The sequence below is a fragment of the Marmota flaviventris genome, chromosome 8 (assembly GCF_047511675.1).
Source record: "Marmota flaviventris isolate mMarFla1 chromosome 8, mMarFla1.hap1, whole genome shotgun sequence".
NCBI classification, from domain to species: Eukaryota; Metazoa; Chordata; class Mammalia; order Rodentia; family Sciuridae; genus Marmota; species Marmota flaviventris.
In genome coordinates, this window is record NC_092505.1 from 86,367,936 (window position 1) to 86,379,241 (window position 11,306).

The window sequence follows — 11,306 nt, forward strand, 5'->3', positions numbered from 1 at the left end:
GAATGTAGCTCAATGGTTAAATCCTCATTACCCTCCTCCCAGCCAAAATTACTTGAAAGTAGGGGTGAAACTAAGTGGTAGAGCATTTATATAACATAAAGAAGATCCTGGGTTCAATTTCAGAATTGAGCAAAACCAACTGAACAAAAGTTTTGTTAGCTTGTTAGCCTAATTTGCTACATTTGGTGGGTAGAGTGATTGGGATTGAACCCAGGGGTGTTTCACCACTGAGCTACATCCCCATCCTTTATTTAGTTTTACTTTTTGAGACAACTAAGTTGCCCAGGCTGGCCTTGAATTTTCAGTTCTTCTGCCTCACTCAGCCTCCTAACTGGTTGAGATTACAGGCATGCTACACCACCCTGTCCAGCTAATTTGCTATATTCTTACCACTGTGATAGAGAACTCAAATTATAAAATCAAGTCAATTGTCTGCCCTTGTCTTCTTAAAATATTATGTTTACTACCTAAGATTTCCTTTAAAGAACTTCAGAAGTGAAAACCTTAACCAGGCACAATGGCACACACCTGTAATTCCAGTGGCTCAGAAGGCTGAGGCAGGAGGATGGCAAATTCAAGGCCAGCCTCAGCAACTTAGCAAGGCCCTAAGCAACTCAATAAGACGCTGTCTCTAGAGAAAATACAAAAAAAGGAGACGGCAAAGTGGCCCACTGGTTAAGTGCCCCTGGGTTCAAAAAAGTCGGGTACAAAAGAAAAAGGTGAAAGCCCTAAAGTTAAATGCCATTTCAGTTACAGTGTAATTTTGGATAGGTTACTTCCTCACTTTTGAGGAGGTAAAATAAAAATGTGTAAAATAGGATCAAGTCGTACACCTCATGGAGTTCTGAATATGCAGGAAATGCACGTGAAATGTATATACAATATCTGGTGTAAGTAACATGTCCTCTCAAACTATTTATAAAAGGCACACAAATACATGACACAGAAAATACACAGGTGCATTAAATACAAATATGAAAAAAACTGTTTTCTGGTCTTATAGAGAGACCTTGATGATATATCTCATCACAGATATGGATAAGTTTTCTTTTAACTTTTTGTTTTCAAACTGTTCCATAATTATGTATAGAACTTATATAAACAGCTTTACAAGAAACTCAAACATTTAACTTTTAAAAATTGTGGTCAACACCAGCTAAGTGGTGAAGATACCAGGCTTCTATCCCCCTATCCCAACGAAGAACAACATGCTGCTGCAATCATGAATAAAAATAAAAATGGCCGTGACCATTTAATTTCACTTAGGAAAATCTTAGTTCCTTAACACTTATAAAGACCATTATTTTATATTTGTACAACTAAAAATCACTCATATATCTGACATTTCTTATTTAACAGAGAACCCTTACATTAAGATAGCCCCTATTGCCACACCTGCCTGTAATCCCAGTGGTTCGGGTGGTGAAGGCAGGAGGATCTAGAGTTCAAACCCAACCTCAGCACTTTATTGAGGCGCTAAGCATCTCAGTGAGACTGTCTCTAATAAAATACAAACTAGAGCTAAGAATGTGACTCAATGATCAAGTGCCCCTGAGTTCAATCCCCAGTACCCCCCCAAAAAAAAGACGGCCCCTATCTTTTCTTCAATTACTAACATCCCCAAAGCAATCAATCAACAAGATTTTTGTGCCCCCCCCCTTTTTTGGGGGGTAGGGGTACTGGGGCTTTAACCCAGGAATGCTTTACCACTGAGCTACATTCCCAGTCCTTTTTCTTATTTTGAGAGAAGGTCTTGCTAATTTGCTTAGCACACTCCCCCCCCCCCCACTAAGTTGCTGAAGCTGGCCTTAAATTTTTAATCCTCATGCCCAAGTCACTAGGATTTCAAGCATACACCATCATGCCAGGCAAAAATATTTTGTTCTACCTGAAAAGTCAGTATATACTCAAAACACAACTCCTCTACTATACTTCTAGCCTTCATCAGTAGTGATAATATACCTCACTACCTTCATTAGTAGTGATAATATACCTCCAGCATAATTCAGCTATTACTCTCAAATTGCATTCAATATTGATATAACTAAAAGAATAAGGAAATTAACTATGCACATAATACTTTGAGATTTGTTTTGTAGTTAAGTCAATTATATAGTTAAAGCAGAAATCCCAGAGCTCTGAAGTAATTAATTCTATCTTCTACAGAGAGGTGCAGAAATTTAATTTATCTTGGAGATTACACATTTTCTTGGAATACCATGTTAACTTTACATGATTCAGAAACTAAGTGACTTTTGTTGGTACTGAGGTTTGCACCCAAAGACACTTTACCACTAAGCCACACATCATGAGATCATTTGTGTGTTTTATTTAGAGACAGTCTCACTGAATTGCTTAGGGCCTCACTAAATTGCTGAAGCTGGCTTTGAACTTGCAATTTTCCAGTCTCAGCCTCCCAAGTCACAGAGCCCGGTGTGACTTTAATATTTATTTAAAATTATATGCAGGAATGGGGATGTACCTCAGAAATAGACCATGTGCTTGGCATGTGCAAAGTCCTGGGTTCAATCATCAGCACCCCCAAAAAAGTGAATTATATTCAGTCTAAGACTATACCATGCAATGTTATTACAAAGTTTAGTATCACAGGACATAGTAGCATGTACTTGTAGCACTTGTAGTCCCAGCTACCCAGGAGGCATAAGGACTGCTGGAGCCTAAGAATTCCAGAACAGCCTGGACAACATGGTGAGACCCCATTATCTATCTGTATATCTCTCCCCCCTCTATGTGTGTGTATACACACACACACACACACACACACACACACCCCTTCCTCCCTCTACCTCACACACAGAGTTTAACATCATATGCATCAGCTAAAGAGCATGTTAAGGGCTAGGGTTATAACTCATCAATGGAGCACTTGCCTGGCACATATAAGGCACTGGGTTCAATCCTCAGCACCACATAAAAATAAATAAATAAAATAAAGGTATTGTAAATACACATATATATTTTTTAAAAACTGTTAAGATGAAATGAACACAAGGTTTTCTTTTATTGGTAATGAAATGTTCTAAAATGAGACTGTGGCAATGGTTGTACAACTGTAAATACACTTAATCAGCATTTGATTATACAAGTGAATTTTATAGAACATACATTTTCACAATGTCTCATAACCTTTTCCCTAAGATCAAGTATAGCATATACATTCTACCTCAATAAAGCTTTCAAAAAAGATGTTTGAAATGTTCAATAATAAACCCTAACATGCTGCTCTCAGCTAGGAAAGTTACAAAAGTAGTTATGTTCTATAAAATTATCTCTCACCACTGTTTTCCATTCCTATAGATTTATAGGGCTAGCTGGGAGTGGTAGCACAAAGTTGTTGAGAACCACAGCAGAATGGCCGCTGGCATTTTGCCAGAAGTAATGCTTGAGAAGCGAGCCATTAAGATGATGATAATTAAGTTAAGCTGTGTATAATTGCTGTGACTGGATGATCATGGATTGAGACAGGCTGTATATTCAATTGTATATAGACCCCTGCTGTCCACCTGGGCGTCAGCTACTTTGGAGTTCTTGCAGGGATTCCTGGGGAGTCGCGTTGCTTGGTTAAGTTCCGGTGGAGGAGTTCTGGTTGGTGTGTGGGGTTCCTGAAAGGGCCGTGTGGGTGGTGTTGGGGGGAGTTCCGAAATAAAGTTTGTTCCTGCTTGAGTGGCTCATGGTTTGTACCTAGCCAGACTGCGGCACAAAGTAATCCCAGTAACTGTGAAAACTGAGCCAGGAGCACAAGTTCAAGGTCAACCTCAACAACTTAATGAATTCTTAAGTAATTTAGCAAGACCCTGTCCCAAAAATAAAAAGGACTGGGGATGCTGAGGATATAGCTCAGTTGGTAGAGTGCTTGCCTCACATGACAAGGCCCTGGGTTCAATATGCAGCACCACCAAAAAAAAAAAAAAGGGACTAGAGATGTAGCTCAGTGGTCAAGTGCTTCCAGTTTCAATCCCCAGTACAAAAGTAAATTTATAGGGCTGCAAACAAATATTTCTAGAACTATAGATCCTCTGATAAGTAAAAATGCAACATACAGGACAATGATAGCATGCTACCATTTGTATAAATATTGTGGGGAGGGAAAGCCCATCATATTTTGTGTAAAATCTTCAAGGTCCATCTCATCACTGGTTCTAATTATTTTGTGAAATATTTGGGGAGTGGGGTAATGCTTGAGATTGAACCCAGGACCCTGTATGCTAGGCAAGTGTTCTACCACTAAGCTGTAATCTCAGACCCAAGCTCAATTCATGTAATCAGAATCCTGCAGTGCACTGACACAAGGCATTACACACTGACTACATACCTCAAGGCATGATGACCTGTTCTTTGAAACTCTTCAATTACAATTTATACTTACAGTCAAGCATATATGTTATATCCATGTATGTGGGGGCAAGGGGAGGGTAAGGAGGTAGGAAATTCAGTATCCACCACACACTAATAAATACTATAGAAAGAAGGTTGTTGTACTGTATATAAATAAACTTCAGCTGGGCATGGTGGTGCATGCCTGTAATCCCAGCAATTTGGGAAGGTGAGGCAGGAAGGACATCACAAGGCCAGTCTCAGAAACTTAAGATACTCATTAGGTTAGTGAAACCCTGTGTCAAAATTAAAATTAAAAGACTGGGGACATAGCTCAGTGGTAAAGTGAACCTAGGTTCAAACCCCAGCATTCTCTCAAAAAATAAATTAACCTTGATTTAAAACTTCAAAACTTTGGGAGGCCGAGAAAGAAAAATCACAGTTGGAAGCTAGCCTCAATAACTTAGGCAGGCTTTAAGCAGCTTAGAGAGAACCTGTCTCAAAAATTGAAGGGCTTTGTGCCTGACATGGTAATGAGGCCCAAAAACTTATTGAGACCCTGTCTCAAAGGACAGGGAGCACAGATGCAGTGGCACATGCCTGTAATCCCAGCTACCTGGGAGGCTGAGGCAGGAGGATCACAAATTCAAAGTCATCCTCAGCAACTTAGTGAGGCCCCTCCAGCAACTCAGCCCGACCCTCCCTGTCTCAAAAGTAAAACAAAAAGGGCTGAGGATAGGCTCAGTGGTTAAGCAACACCCCCCCCCCCCACACACACACACACAGTTTCAATTCCTGGTAGGAAAAAAAAAAAAAAAAAGTCTGGGGATGTAGCTCAACAGAGTTCACCTGGACTTAATCCCCAGCACCAAAAAATAAAAATTAAAAAAAAAAAAAAAAAAAGAGCTGGGCGCAGTGGCACATGCCAGTAATCCCAGCAGCTGGGGAGGCTGAGGCAGGAGGATTGCAGGTTCAAAGCCAGCCTCAGCAAAAGCAAGGTACTTAAGCATCTCAATGAGGCCCTGTCTCTAAATACAAAATAGGGCTGGGCTTGTGGCTCAGTGCCCCTGAGTTCAATCCCCAGTATCCAAATAAATAAGTTCTGGGGGTGTAATTCAGTGGTAAAAATACCCCTGGATTCAAGCCCCAGTACAAAAAAAAAAGTTCAAGACCAGCCTGGGCAATTTATCCAGACCCTGTCTCATAAATTTAAAAAAAAAAAAAAAGGGGGGGGGGGTTGGAGATGGAGCTCAATGTAGAGTGCCTGTCTAACTTTGTGAGGCCTTGGGATACTTCCCCAGCACCACAAAAAAATGTAGTTAAAAAAATATAACTTCAAGTGGCTAAAATTAATAAAATGCTGTGTATTAAGGCAATTTTTTCCAAGTGAGCAGTTCACTGCCATTGAAAATATTGGGGGCCAGTGAACTACTTCATATCCCTGTTCTACACAAAGAGAGACTAGGAGATTTGCTCAGGGTACAGAGCTAGTTAACAGTAAGCTGAAGGGCAGATGCAGAATTCTCATCTGTTTACTTCAAATCCAGGGTTCTCTCCACTCCATCATTCTCATTCTTTCAGATTTTTTTTTTATTTTAATTCTTTAAATTTTTTTTTTAGTTGTAGATGGACACAGTACCATTATTTATTTTTATGTGGTGCAGAGGATCAAACCCAGTGCCTCAGACATGCTAGGCAAGCACTCTACCACTGAACCACAACCCTGTCCCTCTTTTTGAATTTCTTAAAGACTCCAGTTTCCATACAAGAGGATTATGACAGAATAAAACTCCACAGGTCTCAGTGAAAACTTACAGTACACACATGTGGCTAAATGTGTCCTTCCCAAGCTTGCCAAACCATTACCTCCTCAGTTGGTGAGATAAAATGGGTAAGGAATTAAATCTGAATAGATCTAAGCTGTAGATTTTTAGAGTTTGAGGGAGGTCAATAACAAATCCTTCCAAATTCAAATATGGAATTTGATTGTGACTTGAAGAAAAAAAAAACATAAATATGACTATAAACAATATACTTATCACTCATAAAAGGGGGGGGGAATAAATTGTACGGATTATCCACTGCTGCTAAAAAGTGTTCTCCTACATGATGCAAAATAATCTGCTAATCACTTTGCTTTTCAATATGCAAAGAAAAATGCATACCTGTTACACAAAAACAGTATAAATAGAACTGCAACTTTACAAGGGGTGGGGGATGATGATGCACAATAATAATGCACCTTAACTAGAACAGTATGCTAGAACAGTATGGTTAAGTCCATTCCTTGAGCCCCAGCTGTCTTTCAGAGAAGGAAATGCTAATGTAACTAGTTACACATCAATAGGTCATAATAAAGACACCTTTTCAACAGGCAGTTTTTACTTTATGTTGACCATCGAAGGACATTTAAAACTAGAAAGTTTTGAAGAGTCCTTAAGATGCAAACTGAAATTCCCCACTTCGTGACAGTTAAGTCAAGTCCACAGAGCTAATCAGCAAAGAAAGATTAAGAAGAAACGCTGAAAATAATAAATCACCGCCACCATATAAAATCTCGTGGGATAAAAGATACACTGAAATGAAAATCTGTAGAGAAATTATTCTGCATACGTATAATACTCGTGCGTTAGAAGAAGGCCCTTCATAAAAATAGCCAAGACTCTCAAACATTTGAGATGCTGGCTTAGTGAGATTGACTGACAGACAACAGCTGGGCAGATTTTGTATTGATCTTGTAACATTCTGGCATGCTTTGGAAGAAAGGGAGAATCGAAGGAAGGAACCGTTATTAAGGCAAAAATAAACTGGATTTCATTTTCAGCTGCGTGACCCCTCTTCACACTGGAAGCCCCCTAACAAATTACTCCAGATTCCCTCTTCCGTATCCCAGCCTGGATTCTAGGGTCACACACCTCCTTTCTCTCAAAGGAAACAAAAAGAACCTCGTGAAAACAAAACAAAACAAATAACCACCTTAGAGAAACTGGTATAAAAAAAACTAGTCGCCTCTCCACTTGTCTCCCTAATTCATTTCACGTTTTAAATCTTCACAACTCTCCTCTTTTCTTCCGTAATAGAAGGGGCCAGAGTAAGGCGCCGCCCAATTACCCAGGCCGCAAAAAATAGCTCAACCCGCCACATTCAAGGTTTTCTACTTTTCTCTCTGGGATACCAGCCCCCAAGCCGCTACCCCGCTTCCCCTTCAGACTCTTAAAGGCTTCAGAGCCCCAAACCCTAACAATACAAAGGTGAATTCCTGAGATTCCGCGAAGCACCCCCGAGGGGGTGGGCAGAGCGCTCCCGCTCCGCCGGGTCGAGGGGAGGGGGAGCGGGTGTAAGCACACAATCCCACCGCCTCCTCTCACGGCTTCCCCACCTCCAGGGGCTCGGGCCTGTTCCCAGGGAGCTCCCAGCCACCCCGCAGCCCAGGGCTTCTCCTTGCCGGCCCGCCAAGGGCCTCACCGGCATCCAAGAAGGAGGCTCATGAACAGAAAAAAGCAAGAGGTGTCCGACGTGTTGTTTCCAAACATAACGGAGCCTGGGCCCCCGAGACCGTTAAACCGCGGGTGGAGGGGGGAGAAGCGAGGAACCCTGCGGCCTCTGGCGTTGGCCTGGCCGCCCTTTCGACCCCAAATTTCACTCTGTGGGATCACCAATCCTCCCTCAAACTCGCTCCAGCCCCCAGAAGACCCTACAAAGCGTCAAAAGGGTCAATACCTTGTAGAAAGCCCCGTTAGAGCCGCGAACCTCCACCGTCAGCTCCGCCATGTTGGAACCGCAAAGGCCGCTGGGAAGAGATTCTAGAAACTTTCCAACCAGAGGGGAGGAGGGGGGAGGAGCGTGAAGGAGGCGGGGGGAGGGGCGGGGAAAACAGGGAGGAGATTGGGATCCCCCGCCCCGCACCCCTGGGGTCTCAATGTACCGCCCCGACTCTCCCAGCGGGATCCCTCCGCTCCTTACATCACTCGCGGTGGGCTCCGCCCGCCACCGCCTACGCCCAGTTCGCCTCCCGACACAATCGCCCGACCTTTGCTGACCCGCCCCCGAGTCCCCGCCCCCGAGTCCCCGCCCCCGAGTCCCCGCCCCCTGAGCCCGCTGCCTGCTCGGCTCAGTGGGTCGGCTCCCCGGCTTGTGCACTCGCAGACGAGGGATCGGCCTCCTCCCCTTAAACTTCAAGGGCTAGCAGCTTCAGAGTGACTTGCTCACCTTCAGAAGAGTAACTTTGGTGACCCCAATTGTCCGCTGAGGCATAAACGTGCATTCTATTGTGCTCCAAATTTTTGCACCCTGTTTTTTCCTCCTAGCTTTTTGTTTTGGGTTTTTTTTTGGTCTCCCGCCTCTCCGGTCCCTCCCCTCCCCCGACTCCGCCCCTTACTAGGGATTGAACCCAAGGGCGCTCCACCACTGAGCTACTACGCCAACCCTTTTTATTTTTCGTTTTGAGACAGGGTTTCCCTAAATAACCCAAGCAAATCTCCGGGTCCACCCCAGCGCTCTGAACCCCCACCTTTTTAATAAGGACTTTATTATATGCAAATTCCACAGTTCCACACCCCATCACAGTTCAGCCAACTTTCTTCCCCACCTGTTACCACTTTAACTTAAGTATATTCAGGGCAATTTAGCGGTGTTCACAACCTGGAGCAGAGTTTGGGTCAATACTCATTACTGGAAGTACTCAGAGAACCTCACAAAACGGGAGGCCACTTTTCGCCTTACTAACACATGCAGTTTCACAAGTAAGATAAAAGTGGAACCATCTTGTCTGATTCTACCAGAACCTACCCCCACTCTGAAAGCATCCTGACACAGATCCTTTGAATGTTGTTTTAGCAATTTACTACCACAACTTTTTCCCAAAGGAATGCCTAACGAAATAATACTAGTAGGGCTCTATTATATGTGTGATGATACAGTAGTATTATCATTTTCACAGAAAAACTTTTAAATGATGCTTTGCTAGTACTGGGTATTCCCAATGGAATGCCCACTAGCCTAGCTTTTGGAGTCCCCTCAAAAATGTTGGCATTTGAGCTGGGCGGTGGCACACACCCCTGTAATCCCACGGATTCCAGCAGTTGAGGCAAGAGGATGGCAAGTTCGAAGCCAGCCTCAGCAATTTTGCAAGACCCTGCCTCAAAAAACAAAAAGGAAAACAAAGAAACAAAGCTAAAGGACTGGTGATGTAATATTGGTAAAGCGCCTCTGGATTCACTCCCTAGTTCCAATATTTTTTTTTTAAGTACACATTTGATTAGCACTTAAAACATCTGCAAAGGTTCACAAAGGAAATGGGGACTCAAAAGGTACTCAGTGTTGTTATAAATGTTCTTTTAAAAATGTCCTTTTAAACACTTGCTGGTTTGCTCTTCTCCTGTTTTTGATTCTTTGTTTTGTAGTTTGTTTTGTTTTGGGGGGTACGGGGATTGAACTCAGGGGTACTCAACCACTGAGCCACATTCCCAACCCTATTTTGTATTTTATTCAGAGACAGGGTCTCACTGAGTTGTTTAGCGCCTCGCTTTTTGCGGAGGCTGGCTTTGAACTACTGATCCTCCTGTCTCAGCCGCTGGAATTATAGGCGTGCCTCCACCGCTACCAGCTGTATTTGTGTTTGGTTGGTGGGTGGGTACTGGGAGTTGAACCCGTAGTTGCTTTATCACTAAACTACATCCCCTGCCCTATTTATTTTTTATTTGTCAGGATCTGCTAAATTGCAGATATATATGGAGAGAGAGAGAGAAAAAAAAATAGAAATACACTAGGGATTGAACCCAGGAGTGTTTAACCATTCAGCCACATCCCCAACCCTTATGTTTTGAGACAGGGTCTGCTGGGAGCCATTAGCCAAGTAGGTATGACAATTTCCTTGCCAGCGTACCCCATGTTGCTGACATGTTGCAGCGACATTGAATGTAGGTGATCTTGCTCAAGGACCAAGGCAGATTAGGGTGTTCCCGGTTTTAAGATAATCCTGTTTAGGGCGTTCCCAGTTTAGGTTCCAGGTTTAAGGTTTAAGATTATTCCTGCTGGGAATAGGGCGTATCCTGCTGCCTGAGTTCCCCTTGAGTTCTCACGGGATTCAGACAGTATATTTTGGAGATAGAAGCCCAGTGGAGGTGGAGTTGGGCAGAGAACGTGGATTTGGGCAGAGAACGTGGACTTCCCCAGAACGTGATTGTAGACGGCTGGTGTGAGTTCGGGAATAAAGAGTTGCTGTTTGAATCTACAAGCTGTGTGGTGGCTCGTGATTGTGTGCCCAGCCAGACTGCGGCATTTGTGCCCAGCCAGACTGCGGCATTTGGTGGCCCCTACGGGGAACTTCTGAAGTTTAGAGGTAAGTGAAATTGCTCGCCCCTGAGGAAGAGCGAAAGAATGGGTGACCAATTCAAAAAACAATGTGTTATTGTTTTGATTTATCTTGTTTTTGTTTCAAGCTGCCTATCCCTAGAAATTTCTCAGGCAAACTGGAAAAAATGGTTGACTAAAGGTTTGAAGTTTGTCGGCCCTGAGGAAGAGAAAATTGATACAATGATTTTTTATTCCGTTTTTGTTTCATTCAGTTTCGGCTTTGTTTTGTGCTATCTTATTGGGTTGCGTTATCTTTATAGTAGATTAGAAATTAGTAAAAAACAAACCGAAAAGATGTTAAGTAAATTGTTAGAGGTTCAGACCATGGAGAAAGACATTTTAGATCAAGCAAAAGAGAAGGTCTCTCGAGCTAGTCAGACAGAGGAAGAAAATTTAAAGGAAAAGGGGTTGTTAGGAAAAAGGCCACAACAGGAGGCTGTTACTAACTCCGTTTTATCACAAGAGGGCGTAATTCAACCAACAGCCCCACCGATGGAGACAGCTGAGTGGCCCTCAAACCCCGTAGTTGATAAATGGGATCCTGAGACAGGACCTCAAAGATTAGCATGCCCTGTACTTGAACAGGCTGGAGGGCAGCGAATTCACCGTGCATTAGA

The 11,306-nt window shown here is 43.0% G+C and overlaps 1 protein-coding gene across 5 annotated transcripts in view; it reads right to left on the bottom strand.

Moving 5' to 3' along the window:
* Fxr1 (FMR1 autosomal homolog 1) overlaps positions 1-8,145 on the bottom strand; it is a 68,203-nt gene extending 60,058 nt beyond the window's left edge. For all 5 annotated transcript variants that reach the window (XM_027942102.2, XM_027942105.2, XM_027942101.2 and 2 more), the window contains exon 1: positions 8,056-8,145. In XM_027942102.2, the coding sequence (XP_027797903.1) occupies positions 8,056-8,106 (51 nt within the window). In that variant the 5' untranslated portion in view covers positions 8,107-8,145. The remainder of the gene's footprint in view (positions 1-8,055) is intronic.
* Positions 8,146-11,306: the final 3,161 nt, after the last annotated feature.